Below are 13,779 nucleotides of genomic sequence, written 5' to 3' on the forward strand. Positions count from 1 at the left end.
CTGACCAACATGGTGAAACCCCGTCTCCAAAAAAAAAAAAAAAAAAAAAAAAAGCCGAGTGTGGTAGTGCATGCCTGTAATCTCAGCTACTTGGGAGGCTGAGGCAGGAGAATCGCTTGAACCTGGGTGGTGGAGGTTGCAGTGAGCCGAGATCGCACCATTCCACTCCAGTCTGGGCAACAAGCGGGAACTCCGTCTAAAACAAAATCAGCCGGGTGTGGTAGCGCATGCCGAAGCGGAGGCTGCAGTGAGCCGAGATCACTCCACTGCACTCCAGCCTGGGCAAGAGAGCAATACTCTGTCTCAAACACACACACACACCCCAAAAACAGCTCCTACTCTGTGCCATGCATTGTTTTAAGGGCCCACTATTTATAGCTATACAGGTGAACCGCATGTCTGACAGTGATCCTATAAAATTGTAATACCGAATTTTTACGGTACTTTTTCTATGAGTAGACACACAAGCGCCTACATTGTGTTACCGGACAGTAACCTGCCGCACAGCTGTGTGGCCCAGGAGCCGCCGGCCACTTTACAGCCCAGGTGCCCGCAGCCCTGCCACGTAGGTGTGAGTGATGTTGCTCTAGGATGTTGGCAGGATGACGACATCGCCTGAACACACACTGCCCAGATGGTATCAGTGTCGTTAAGCGAAGGATGGCTGTGGCGAAACAAACAAACAAGCAAACAAAGACCGCCTGTTCTGAGTGCGGAGCTTATTATTCTGGGCGTAATTATGATGAATTGTTAGTTACGTTTGCCTGCAGGATTGAGGTAAGGGGTGATCCCAATTAGGGGGTGCCCCAGGGGAGCGCCCCAGGAGTCAGGGCTTGTCTCAAAAGCCCCCGCTCCTCCCTCAGCCTCCCCTCCATCCGACCCCATTCATATCGCGGGAAGGTCCCACAGAGTGGCTGTGGATACTCCCGAAACGCAGCGGTGTAAACGGGGAGGGAGGGAGAGAGACAGTGGTCTGGGAGGGAGACTGAAGAGCCCTTTGTAGCCAGGCAGAGCTGTCAATAAAGTTTCGTCGCCTTAGTAACCGCAGGCTTCGCGGCGCGGGAGGGGAGAGGGATGGCGGTGCGCGCACAGTCACCGCCTTCCTCCCGCCCGCTCCGGCTTTCTCCCTCCTGCGGCTGAAGCTCTCTTCGGAGAAAGAGAATAGGGAGGCCGCAACTCTATGGTGATGGACGGATGCCTTACCCAATGGAAAGAGGAGCTGTCCCAAGGCCAGCCAGTCATATACGACTGCTGGTGCTGGCAGAGCCCGCCCTCTTTCCACTTGGACCTGAATAACCCGACCCAACCCGAGTTTCGCCCGGAGCGACTGCGCTTTCGGCCAATGAGTGCGTCGATTTCAGGCCGCAGTGGGAGAGGAGGCGGGACACGTCGCTATGAGAGAGACTGAGGGACAGCGATGTCAACCACTGACAACAGTTCGCGGCGCTTGACGGTGGCGGGGGCGTGGCGGGATTTTATCTGGGTACTGAGGAGGACCGGGCGGGGAAAGAGTGGGGCTTGACCAATGGGAGCGCCGGAGCTTCGTAGCAACGGAGGAGTGGCGGTAGCCGTGACCAATAGAAACTTCAGTGGCCTTGGCGGGGCGGGCCCGGCGAACAGATGGGAGGTGCGGCGACAGTGTTTGACGAGAGCTGAAGGAGGCAGTGGGAGGTGTTGGCGGCGGCGGCGCGGGCGCCTGAGGAGGAGGAGGAGGAGGAGGAGAAGCGGGTGAGGGGCGGCGCGGGGCCCGATCTCTGAGCCCCTTCACGGCCCCAGCCCCGCGCCGCCTTGGCTCCCAGTCGCCCCCTGCCCCGACTGCCCCCCACCCCGCCCGGCCCCTCCTCGTGTCCAGGCACCCACGTCTCCCGGCCCCTCGCCGGGCCTCGGGCTTCGCGGCACCGCAGCCTCCTTCCTGTGCTTCCTCACCCGGGCCCTGACCCCCTTCTTACGTCCACAGCCCTCCCTGCATCCTCAGGGCCTCTCCCTGACCTCCTGTCACTCTCCAGGCCTCTCCCTGCACCCCCAGGCCTCCTCCTGCACCCCCCAGGGCCTTTCCCTGACCTCACCCTCCAGGCTTCTCCCTGCACCCCTAGGCCTCTTCCTGCACCCTCAGGGCCTCTCCCTGACCCCTCTCTCACCCCTGGGCCCTACCTGCACCCCCAGGGCCAATCCCTGACGTCCTCTCACCCTCCAGGCTTCCTCCTGGACCCTCTAGGTCTCTCTGTGCCCTAGAACCTCTCTCTAACCCCTCTTCCCCTCTCCTGGCTCTCCCTGGACCCTGAGGTTGGCCTCTGACCCTCCAGGTCCCTTGCTCTGGGCTCTCACCGCCCACCCAGGCCCCTCCCTGGGCCCCCAGGCCCTTCCCTAGGGTCTCCCTTTCCTGGATTCCCCAGGACCCCACCAAGCCCCGTCTGGATCCCTAGGCCCCTGTCGGCCCTCTCAGGCCCCTCACTGGACACCCAGGATCTTCTCCACCGTCCCTGGGTCGCCCCCCCACCCAGGTCTCCCGTCTGGCTCCTCCCTGGGTCCCTAGGCCTTTCCCCGCACTCTGCCCTCCCTGGCACCCCCTTCCCTTCCTCACACCCCTCTGAGTGCCCCCAGGCCCGGCTGCAGCCTTCTGCCCCGCATGGCTTCCTGCCGTGCCCACCGCTGTGCGTTTCTGTCCTTGCCCCCAGTCCCCTCTCCAGCTTCCCCGCCGTCCCTGGCGCCCTCCCGCAGCGCCCCCTCTTTCTCTTCTGCAGCCTCCCAGTCTGTCCCCGACCCCTCTACAGCCGTCTCTGCAGCTCCCGCTCCTTCTCCTCCACTCTCGGGCGCAGATGAGCCTGGGGTGCCCTGGTGCAGGGATGAGGCTGGCCTCCGTCCGGGTTAGGGGTTTGGGTGGTTTCTTTCATCTCTCCATTCTCTCCTGGCTCCGCTTTAAAAACATGTTTTTGTAAATGTTGACCTGTGCTGCCTCCCCATAGTCTTCCTTTGCTCCCCACCCCACCCCTGCTTTTGTCCTCTGAGCCCCCCTCCCCTGGAATCCTTGGAGAGGGAGCAGGTGCTGGGATCCCTCCCCTGCCCTCCCTCCCCTCACCCGCCTCCAGGCTGCCTGGGGCTTCACCCGGAGCCTCCTGACCACTCCCGAAGGCTGCCGGGGAGGCAGGGGGCGGAGACCGAGGCTGGGTCGTGGTGGGGGTGGAGGGCGGGACCTCGGGCTGGCGGGAAGCTTTGACTTTTCCTCCTTGAGGGCTAGAGGTGAAGCGGCTCCCCACCTTGCTAAGCCTTTAGGGTGATCCCGGCTGCCAGTCAGTCAGCCTTCCCTGGGCCCACAGAGATGGGTGTGTGGGGGGGTCTCTGCACATGGGCAGGGGCATCTGCGTGTGTCAGTCTGAATGTGCATGGGTGTGCCTGGTGCCCGTGTGCGTGTGCACGTGGGGTTGTGTGTTTACGGGGGCCTGCGTCTGCCCTGCAGAGCAAGAGGGGATAGAGATGCTAAGGTGATGGCTGACATGGCTCTGGGGTTTCCCTACTCTCAGAAGTACTTCTTGCGTTCCATCTTCGCCAGCAGCCCGGTGAAGTCTGCACTGCTTTTCTCCCCATTTTGCAGATGAGATTGTGGGGCTCGCCAGCATCCCCCACGGCTTCTGAGTAGCTCAGGAGTGGAGTCAGCACCACGCCAGGCTCCCCGCGCCTGCCTTGCCCTCACTTGTTCCTGCTCTCTAACAGAGGCAGCATGGTCCGCAGGGCACCATGGGGCCGGACAGAGTGACAGCACGAGAACTGTGCGAGAACGACGACCTGGCCACCAGCCTCGTCCTGGACCCCTACCTCGGTTTCCGCACCCATAAGATGAACGTCAGGTGAGGCGGCCTGGGGGCGAGGGCGGGCCCGAGCGGTCAGGACCCCTCCCCTTGCACCACTGCCGCCCCTCAGCCCTCTCCTCAGTCTGGTCCTCCCCTCAGCTCCAAGTGGGGGTTGGGGCCGGGGCCCGGGAAGGCCCTGGGACCCAGGCATGCCCTCTCCCCCAGCCCTGTGCCCCCACTGCGGCGACAGCAGCACCTGCGCTCAGCGCTGGAAACTTTCCTGAGGCAGCGGGACCTGGAGGCTGCGTACCGGGCCCTGACGCTGGGAGGCTGGACGGCCCACTACTTCCAGAGCCGGGGCCCGCGGCAGGAGGCTGCCCTCAAGACCCACGTGAGGGCGCCCTCCCCTCCCCCGTCCTCACCGCGTGTCCTCCCTGCTCACCGGGCTTGGTCCTGCCTGGCAGACGCTCTAGAGTCCCTCAGCGCAGCCCCTGGGGCCCCCTGACTTCCTAGCCCTTGGGACCATCTGAGGCAAGGCTCAGAGAATCCTAGGAGAGGAGAGTTGGGGGGGGCCCTCTGAGATGTACTCCAACCTCTTCATTTGACGGATGAGGAAACTGAGGCCCCGAGAGGGAACACGAGGCCCCCGAGACCACACAGTGAGTCAGTGGCAGAGCAGGCCTAGATTCCTGGAGAGAGAGGGCCACAGATGCCCCTGCCCCACCTCCTCACCCCCACCCTCACCCTCACCAGGTCTATCGCTACCTCCGTGCCTTCCTGCCGGAAAGTGGCTTTACCATCCTGCCCTGCACGCGCTACTCCATGGAGACCAACGGGGCCAAGATCGTGTCCACTCGTGCTTGGTAAGAGGGCAGGACTCCCTCCGGGCCTCCTTGGAAGAGACAGGGCTCAGAGGGGATGAGAGACCCTCTGTTCATGGACTGGCCAACCGGGGAAAAGAGAGGTGCCTGGTCCTCCGGGCATCCTAGGAAGGTAGTGGGGCTAATCCTGGAACCCCTTTGTGGCTACCAGGGTGCTGCTGGAGCGGGAGACCCCAGATGTGACCCCAGGGTTCCTGGGGCTTCCAGGAAAGAACTAGGCTTCTGCTTAGGGGTGCGTTGTCCTTACCTCATCGTGACCTGAGCCCCCACCACATGTTAAACACCCCTGAGTGCAGTGAGGAGACCCTGCCCCTGCGGGGTTCACAGTCTGGTGAGGAGGCGGGTGGCAGACAAGTCAACATGCAGTCGCTGGTCCCGGCTGGTACACGCTGCAGGGGAGCTGCGAGGAATGAGCAAGTGCTCCCAGGGCGAGGCTCACACTGAGAGGGGAAGCACCAGCCTGAGGGTCTGGTGGGGCGAGTAGCGGGGAGTCCAGACAGGAGGGAATTGGGAGCAGGAGGTGCTATGAGAGTGAGGGGAGAGAATGGGGGCTGTATCTGCTGTGTGTGTGCTGTCCTGAAGGCTTTCAGCAGAAGGGTCCTGTGAGGTTGGAGCAGGGAAGCCCACCCAGGCGGGAGGGGAAGAGGAAGATCTGGAAGACGGATCGCCAGTAGCCAGCACCAGTGCACAGGAGTCCCTGCTCCCTGGGTGCCTCTGTGCCGGAGGCCCGAGTCCCCTGAGCACCTGCAGGAGGCCAGGCATTGCCCACAGCCCCGCCCCCTGGCCTCTTGGCAGGAAAAAGAATGAGAAGCTGGAGCTGCTGGTGGGCTGCATCGCAGAGCTGCGGGAGGCGGATGAGGGGCTGCTGAGGGCTGGTGAGAATGACTTCAGCATCATGTACTCAACCCGCAAGCGAAGTGCTCAGCTGTGGCTGGGCCCAGCCGCCTTCATCAACCATGGTGAGGGTCAGGCAGGTGGGTGGGCGGGATGGGATGGGACTAGGTGGAGCTGGAGGGATGTAGTGGGAGGGTTTGGCGACTGAGCTCTGAGCTCACCCACCTCTCTTCTCTCTCCTGCCCTGACTGGCTCCAGACTGCAAACCCAACTGCAAGGTAAGGCCCTGCAAGGTAACTGCAAGGTAACTCCCTGGGACTCGGGAGGAGTGGCCACGTGGGAAGAAAGGGTGCCTGTGGCCTGGGGAAAGGGTTTTTGGTCAGTAAAGAACCAAATGTTGGCCGGGCGTGGTATCTCACGCCTGTAATCCCAGCACTTTGGGAGGCCGAGGCAGGCAGATCATGAGGTCAGGAAATCGAGACCATGGTGAAACCCCATCTCTACTAAAAATACAAAAAATTAGCCGGGCATGGTGGCGGGCACCTGTAGTCCCAGCTACTCGGGAGGCTGAGGCAGGAGAATGGCATGAACCCGGGAGGCGGAGCTTGCAGTGAGCCGAGATCGCGCCCTTGCACCCCAGCCTGGGCCACAGAGTGAGACTCTGTCTCAAAAATAAAAATAAAAAAAGAGCCAAATGCTGTCCCCTGTCTCCACGGCTTCCCACGGGTCCTGGAAGGAGCAGAGTGGGTATCTGGTCACAAGGCTACCAAAAAGGAGAAAGGGGCTCCAGCTTGGCCAGTGTTGCCTGGCTGTTTGTGCAGTTGCGCTGGAACCCTGGTTGCCAGCTGCTGGCCATCTTTCTTCTCTGAAAACTGAGCTGGGAGCTGTGCCAATTTGGGCAGGGAGTGTGGCAGTGAGGCAGGACCCTGTGGTGGGAGCTCCCAGCCTTGCAGGGAGCAACACAGGCAGCTGTGGTGTCAGGAGCAGGGAGGCCAGAGAGCCCCAGGGGTCAGGGGTCACGACTCAGGATGCTGTCCAGACATACTGAGGAGAGGCCGCTGGTTGTCCTATAGCCGGGAAGCGGAAGGAACGAGGAGGGTGGGCTCCAGGAAGGCATTGAGGGCGCACCCTCTGGAGCGCAGACCTCGGTGGGGCGCCCCGGGAGGCATGACAAAGGGGTCCAGATCTTCAGCTCCAGAGTCAGAACTGAGTTGGAGTCCTGGCTATGCTACCCCTGGCCTTTGGTTTTTCATCTCGGTTGGGGTTGGTTGCCCAGGAACACTGCAGGCTGGTCAGGTGTGCCAGAGGGTTTTGGACAGTGAATGCGCGGCCCTGATCTGGTGCCACACACAGACGCTGGGTGGGATGGAAACAAAAGGCGGTACCTGGAGAGGCTCTGCAGGGCGAGTGTGCGCTAGCCACCTTGAGCACAGGAGAGGGCGGCCAGCTCGCCAGCGATCTAGAACCATCTGGCTTCACAGAAGCGACGCCATGCTGGGCATCGACAGAGAGGCAGAATTTCCCTAGGTGTTAAAGGAAATCAAGGGCAAAGGAGGGCGTCTAGCAGGACACGGCACACCAGAGGGCTGGGGGTGCCCAATGACGGCTTTGGTCGGGCAGCAAGGCCTTGTGGCCCGGGCCAGGGAGCCACGGAAGCTCCCCCCAGGGTGTTTAATGGGAAGCTTGGGTTTTAGGTCACCCTGGAGGCCCATGTGCAAGAGGCTTGGCAGGAAGGGGAGAGGCTGGAGGCAGGGTGGCCACAGAGAGGTGATGAGGGGCTGACTCCAGTAGGGGTTTCAGGGAGGTCAGGAGAATGAGGATGTGGGAGGTGACACACTTAGGAAGTAGTGGCCGGTTGGTCTGGGGGCCGTCAGGCAGGCAGGTGGCGAGGGCTACTCCCAGGCAAATGTCAGTCTTGAGTGGATGGATAAATGGACAGTTGGGTGGACAGTGGTCATGCCCCCTTCTAGACAGGGAACAGGGAGGGAGGCACAGCTGTGTGGGGCCCAGGAGGAGCCTGCGGGGCAGCTCCTGGTGAATGATCCCAAAGGCAGGGCCAGAGCCCACACGGATTGGGCTGTGGAGTGGAGGCGGGCCTCAGAGAAGCGGGGGCAGCCCATGGCAGGCAGAGCTCAGACCTCAGCTGCCAAGGAACAGTTTGGTGGGGGGCAGGCAGCTCAGGAGGGGATGGGCTTGGGTGTGGCAGAAGAGGTGGGGCTTGGCACCAGGCCACAGAGGCTGGAGGGAGCGGTCAGCACTGCTGGCACGGCATGCTGCCAGAAGGTCAGGTTAGATCATCGTCCTGCAGGGAGGGGTGGAAACCAGCCAGTGGGTGGATTGTCCAGGGGCTACAGGCAAAGGTCAGGCCCTGGGCAAGGCAGCCGCCTCCGAATGCCACTTTTAGGGGCTCGGCTGTTGCCCCATTCCAGAAGAGGATGCTCAGGGCCAGGGTGTCCGGCCAGGCGTGGGGCATGGGTGAGCCCTCCCCTGTGCCCTGGGCCAGGGCGCTGAGTGGGCTTTGCCCTCAGTTTGTGCCTGCAGATGGGAACGCCGCCTGTGTGAAGGTGCTCCGGGACATCGAGCCTGGGGACGAGGTGACATGCTTCTACGGCGATGGCTTCTTCGGCGAGAAAAATGAGCACTGTGAATGCTACACCTGTGAGAGGTGGGGACCAGGCAAGGGGTGGGTGGGTTCAGGACATGCTGGCTGCCCCAGGCATCTGGGCTTGTTGAGCCCAGAAATGCATCCTCGGGGCCCATCCCTGAGTGTGTTCAACCCCAGCCTCTCATCTCCCCTCCACCCGATCTCCCAGGAAAGGCGAAGGAGCTTTCCGAACGAGACCTAGGGAGCCTGCGTTGCCACCACGGCCCCTGGACAAGTACCAGCTACGTGAGACCAAGCGGCGGCTGCAAGGCCTGGACAGCGGCGGCCGACAGGGCCTGCTGGGCCCTCGGGTCTGCCTGCACCCATCCCCACTGCGCCGGGACCCGTTCTGTGGTGAGCACCCCTCCCTGCCATCCCGGCAGCCCCTACCCTATGTGCTCCTGGTCATCTGTCTCCTTTCTTCTGAGCTCTCTGCCTAGCCTGGCACCCTCCCTCCCACCCTCAGCCCCTGGCAGGCCTCGCTGTTGAGTAGTTCTGCCTACATGGTTCCTCTGGGGAGTGCAGGGCAGAGCCGCCTCCTTGTCCAGAGGAGGACCGGCCCAGCTTGCACTGACTTCACCTCTCCTTTATTCCTCCTCTCCCTGCTACCTGGACCTTCACAGCCGCCTGCCAACCCCTGCGCCTGCCAGCCTGTAGCGCCCGCCCAGACACCTCACCCCTCTGGCTCCAGTGGCTGCCTCAGCCCCAGCCCCGAGTGCGGTCCCGGAAGCGCCGACGCCCCCGGCCCCGGAGGGCCCCAGTGCTCTCCACCCACCACACCGCCCGCATCTCCCTGCACCGATGGGGAGGCTGTGGCCCCCACTGCCGCCTGCGAGGAGAGGCCCTGGTGGCCCTGGGCCAGCCCCCCCGTGCCCGCTGGGTTCCCCAGCAGGACTGGCACTGGGCCCGGCGCTATGGGCTGCCTTATGTGGTGCGTGTGGACCTTCGTCGCCTGGCCCCAGCCCCACCACCCACCCCAGCCCCTGCTGGGACCCCAGGCCCCATCCTGGTCCCGAAGCAGGCCCTCGCCTTCGCCCCCTTCTCCCCACCCAAGCGCCTACGGCTGGTGGTCAGCCACGGTTCCATCGACCTAGATGTCGACGGGGAAGAGCTGTGACAGGCCAGACGGGGAGGCCCAGCAGGGAGAGAGGGTCCCTCTCCTAGCTACTCCCCAGGACCTTCAGAAGGAGCCCTTGGACCTCTGGGAGGGAGCTGACCCTTGACTCCAGCATAGCTCTGACCCTGGAACGGGGTTGGTTTGGATGCCCCCAGGGATCTGACCCCTGACCCTTTGTGACTGCTGACCCCTGAGCCACCCCCACTCCCACAGGGAGCCCTGGCCATTTGCTGCCCTTCCCACCCCTGCCCCAGCCTCAGGACTGCAGGAGCCGTCCGCCTCCCTCAGCCCCTTCCTCCCCAGGGAGCAAAGCCATAAGGGGCAGGGGCCACTCCACGGCATCTCCTCGGAAGTACAGGCCTCAGGAGGAGGTGGAACTGACGGGGGGTGGCACTCCCCGGAGACTGTCCTCACGAGGGGACTGGGTTCGCTCTCAGCTCTGCAGCTGTCTACAGTGGGGGGAAGGTTGGGGGGTGTCTGGGGGCATGTTCCCCTCACCACCCCCTGTGGGTCTCAGGGAGGCCGGGTGCGACCTCATCTTTCTCATGGTGCTATCCTGGTGCTATCGGGGTGGGGGGCTCCCTCCCCTCCCCCACACCAGAAAGGGGTATGTTGGGGGATTGGAAGCACTTGAACTTTTTATTTTATTAAAACCTTGTTATAAGCAGCACCCTTGGCGGTGTTTGGTTTTGGCTTACGTTTTCAGGGATATGGGGAGGGTGGGACCGGCAGCTGTGCTGGTGAGAAGGGGAAGAGGCAGCCCAGGTCTGCGGCCCTGAGAGCCGTCGGGAGAGGGATTTGGGAGGGTGACGGACTAGGGGGACTGAGGCTGGAGCCCCATCCCCACTCGGGCTGTGCTTATAAAAATGCCTTCAGACCCATCCTCTCCTGGGAGCGGGTCCTCCCATTTTCCAGGCGAGGCCAACAAGGTTTAGCAAGCAGAGTGACTTGCCAAGGCCACATGGGGACTTGAGGGCTTTTGAGGGCCCTTCTCCCTTCTGGCACTTCTCAGTGAGAGGCCCCTCCCACATCTCAGTCCAAACAGAGAGAGACTGGTGGGGGCTGGCTGAGTGGGGGTGTGGGGGCTGCCCGGGACACCAGAGCCAGGCCTGGGGGAGGCGGCGCTGACGGGGCCTTCCTCAGCTGTGGCATCTTGGACTTTGTGGTGTCTGAGACCAGGATGATGCATCTTGTTTCTTAAGGTCCAATCCAGGATCTGGATTTTGCCGGGGCGTCTTAACTCTCCTTGTAATCTCGTTTTGCAAAAGGACTAACTGGCTGACTGTGAGCACTCCCTGATCCCAGGTACCTCCAGCTTCTCACAGACACTTTTCTCATTGGGGCCACCGAGCCTGTCTTACTTGGGCAGCTACAGGTCACCTGCTGGCTCCAGGACCCCCCTGCGCACCTCCACATCTGCCAGCCTTGAACAAGCTTACTGTGGAGGCGGACGAGGCCAGGCCGCAGGTATCAGGGAACTCTCCTCGGCCCTGGTGGAGAGGGAGCAACGGGGGAGGAGGGGCCACAGCGAGACCCATATGAGCACCTCTGCGGTGGCCCTGGGAGGTGGGGACAAGGGGGCAGTTGAGAACGGGTCAAACCTTGTTTACTTTAAAACTCGTTTAGATACATTGGATAATATGGCCTGTTCTATTTCTTTTGCAGGGAGAAAATTCCTCTTTCTTATAGTGCAAATCCTGCTAAACCCTGTTTGTTTTCTTTCTCATGTTAAAAATAAGGATGGAGAGAGCTCCAGGTCGTCAAACGGCAGAGAGATGGCTCCAGTAGCAGTCCCCAGGGATTTGTCTCTGAATAATGAACTGAAGCCATGCCGTTCGTTTCTTTCCTTTTTTTTTTTTTTTTTTTTTTTTTTTTTTTTTTGAGACAGGGTCTCGCTCTGTGGCCCAGGCTGGAATGCAGTGGCGCCATCTCGGCTCACTGCAACCTTCGTCTCCTGGATTCAAGCAATTCTCCTGCCTCAGCCTCCCGAGTGGCTGGGACCACGGGCGCACGCCACCCCGTCAAGCTGATTTTTAAAATTTTTTGTAGCGATTGTGTCTCACTGTGTTGCTCAGGCTGGTCTCAAACTCCTGAGCTCAAGCAATCCTTCTGCCTCCGCCTCCCAAAGTGCTAGGATTACAGGTGTGAGCCACCATGCCCGGCCTTTTGTTTCTGAAATTCAGGTGCTGTTGCAACAGCTCTTAGAAAAAGAGGGCAGCAGAGCAGGGAGTCTTAGCTGAGGACTCATGGGTGGACGTCGGAACTTCCAGGAACGTTCGGAAACCTCCAGTGCACGTTTTTTACAGGGAGTTCAGAGCGTTCATCACATTCTCACAAGTTTCTATATCTGCCCCACCCCACCCCCAACAAAAAGGGCTAAAAACCAGGGGCAAGCCAGGTGCGGTGGCTCACACCTGTAATCCCAGCACTTTGGGAGGCCAAGGCGGGCGGATTGCCTGAGATTGGGAGTTTGAGACCAGCCTGACCAACATGGAGAAACCTCATCTCCACTAAAAATACAAACTTAGGCAGGCGTGGTGGCGTATGCCTGTAATCCCAGCTACTCGGGAGGCTGAGGCAGGAGAATCATTTGAACCCGGGAGGTGGAGGGCATTAAGAAACTGGCGATCAGGGTTTCCCGGCCTCCATGCTGCTGCCATGCCGAGCTGGTGTTTCTGGACAGGGCGTGTCCTCTCCTATGCATTGCAGGATGTTGGGCAGCTTCCCTAGTCTTCACCCACTAGATGCCAGGAAGATACCTCTGTCCCAACCAAAAATGTCTCCAGACCTTGCCTGATGTCCCCATGGGGGCCAGAGTCAGCTTCTGGCTTGAGCCGGGCAGCAGCTCAAGTGGTGCTGGGGGAGGGGAGACGCCAGGACCATAGTGATCATTCCCTATCCTTGTTGCAGCATGATGGTCGGGACAGCCTTAGGGGCTTGGGCGCTCTCAGAGTCATGTCGCCCACGCAGACAGGAGCCGGCCTGGGGAGGGTGTTTTGCTTGGGGTCCCTCAGCTGCGGGGGACCCTGGCTTCCACGAAGTTTGAGGAATTCATGCTGGCACTTCCCAGCTGGCAGGACCTGGGGGCATCCTGGTGCAGCCGGGGCCTGGGGTCATGAGTTCACCAAGGTAGCTCAAGAACGGGAAGAAACGGTGGTGGCGGAGGGTCCTCTGGTCGAAGCCTGGGCCTGAGAACCCCGTCATACACTTGGAGGCCAGAGCAAGGGAAAGAAGGAACTCGGAGGCTGGTGGCTGTAGGTGAAGGTGGAAGGAAGTTTATTGAAACAGGAAACCCTGACGACCAGGGCTGACCTGGGTGTGTGGCACTAGAACTGCTCTCAGCGTTTGGCTGGCAGGCAGCCAGAGCCCTAGCCAAGGACTCCCCACCCTGACCCCGTGTCTCCCTGCGCGGGCGCGCTCTGACTGCAAGCTAGTCAACCAGATGCCTCCAAGAGCTCCAGGACCGGTTTCTGGGGCCATCCCTGGGCTGTCTGTCCGGTCGATCAGTCCCACTGTCCAGTAGGAGATGGGGCACCAGAATTGAGCCGACATGCTGATTCGAGTGACTCAGATTGTCCCTCTGGCTAGAGACCCCACACACTGAGAAGAGCCAGACACTGCTCTGCTTTGTATGTTTTCACATCGCTGTCCTCCCCACAGCCCTAGGAAGTGGAGGTGTCATTATTATGTCATTGTTACCATATTTCAGATGAAAAGACCACAGTGCGGAGGGGCTAGCGAACTCGTCCCAGGCAACATGGTTAGTAAGCTTCAGTGCCTGGACCGAACTCATTTTCAGAACCGTTTGGGCTCTGCCGCCTTCAGGATGGGGAAGAGGGAAACCCAGAGAGAGGGGGCGAAGCTGCGCCCCTAGGAGCCAAGGGACAGTGAGTAGGAGAGGCAGAGCAGGTGGCCTTCAGGATCCATGATCTGGAGGCTGGGAGGACAGAGCAGGTTCTGAGGGAAGAACTGCAGAGGGAGGGGATGATGGGAGGATTGAAGAGATGGGGCTGGAGGAGGAGAAAGAAGTGGGGAGGAGGAGGTTGAGCGAACAAGGATGCAGGTGTTCTGGGTGGGGCAGGAATAAGTGGAGTGGCCTCAGTTTCTCTGACCTGGGAGGTTGCCGAGTCTGTGAGGCTGGCACTGGGGGTCTCAGGACGCGGCTGCTAGACACCAGAGAAAGCCAGCTGGAGCACATGTTGGAGGTGTTTGGAGTTTGCACATGTGATGGTCCACCAGGCTGTAGGCCAGGCCGGGCAGGTCTGCCCCTGCCCCTGGCTCAGGCATCAGTGGGGCAGTGGCAGCTGCAGAAGGGGTCGGGAGTGTGAGAATGTGCTGAGGTCTGGAAGCAGTGAAGAGAAGATGGGAGGGGGAGGAAGAAGGAAGGCTGGCCAACAGCGCAAAAATGGGTTCTAGACACGGCTCTGGGGAGGTCACGAGGCAGTTGTGGCTGCACAGGTGTGGTGCCCTGTGCTTGGGATGTTACCTGGGTGACCTCACCAACTTAGCTCCATTCTG

The 13,779-nt window shown here is 61.0% G+C and overlaps 1 protein-coding gene across 16 annotated transcripts; it reads left to right on the forward strand.

Annotated features, from left to right (window-relative positions):
* Positions 1 to 1,647: 1,647 nt before the first annotated feature.
* Positions 1,648 to 9,931, forward strand: KMT5C (lysine methyltransferase 5C). 16 transcript variants are annotated; one of them, XM_015441870.4, is made up of 9 exons: positions 1,648 to 1,728; positions 3,590 to 3,842; positions 4,011 to 4,444; positions 4,539 to 4,648; positions 5,462 to 5,625; positions 5,759 to 5,778; positions 8,029 to 8,165; positions 8,314 to 8,498; positions 8,768 to 9,931. In XM_015441870.4, the coding sequence occupies exons 3-9, from the start codon at positions 4,394 to 4,396 to the stop codon at positions 9,259 to 9,261; spliced, it is 1,161 nt and encodes a 386-aa protein (XP_015297356.3). In that variant the 5' UTR covers positions 1,648 to 1,728; positions 3,590 to 3,842; positions 4,011 to 4,393; the 3' UTR covers positions 9,262 to 9,931. The 16 variants fall into 16 exon arrangements, 15 of the variants coding, with proteins under 15 accessions (XP_015297356.3, XP_073880914.1, XP_005590455.3 ...); XM_074024813.1 differs by having other exon boundaries at positions 4,011 to 4,176; positions 5,249 to 5,625; XM_005590398.4 differs by having other exon boundaries at positions 4,011 to 4,176.
* The last annotated feature ends 3,848 nt before the right edge of the window (positions 9,932 to 13,779 follow it).

Source organism: Macaca fascicularis, chromosome 19, assembly GCF_037993035.2.
Source record: "Macaca fascicularis isolate 582-1 chromosome 19, T2T-MFA8v1.1".
NCBI lineage: Eukaryota > Metazoa > Chordata > Mammalia > Primates > Cercopithecidae > Macaca > Macaca fascicularis.

Coding starts and splice junctions, on each gene's coding strand:
- KMT5C (XM_074024813.1), top strand. CDS start 3,733: ATGGGGCCGGACAGAGTGACAGCACGAGAACTGTGCGAGAACGACGAC. Junction 3,843..4,010: donor ACCCATAAGATGAACGTCAG/GTGAGGCGGCCT, acceptor CCTCTCCCCCAG/CCCTGTGCCCCCACTGCGGC. Junction 5,626..5,758: donor AGCCGCCTTCATCAACCATG/GTGAGGGTCAGG, acceptor GACTGGCTCCAG/ACTGCAAACCCAACTGCAAG.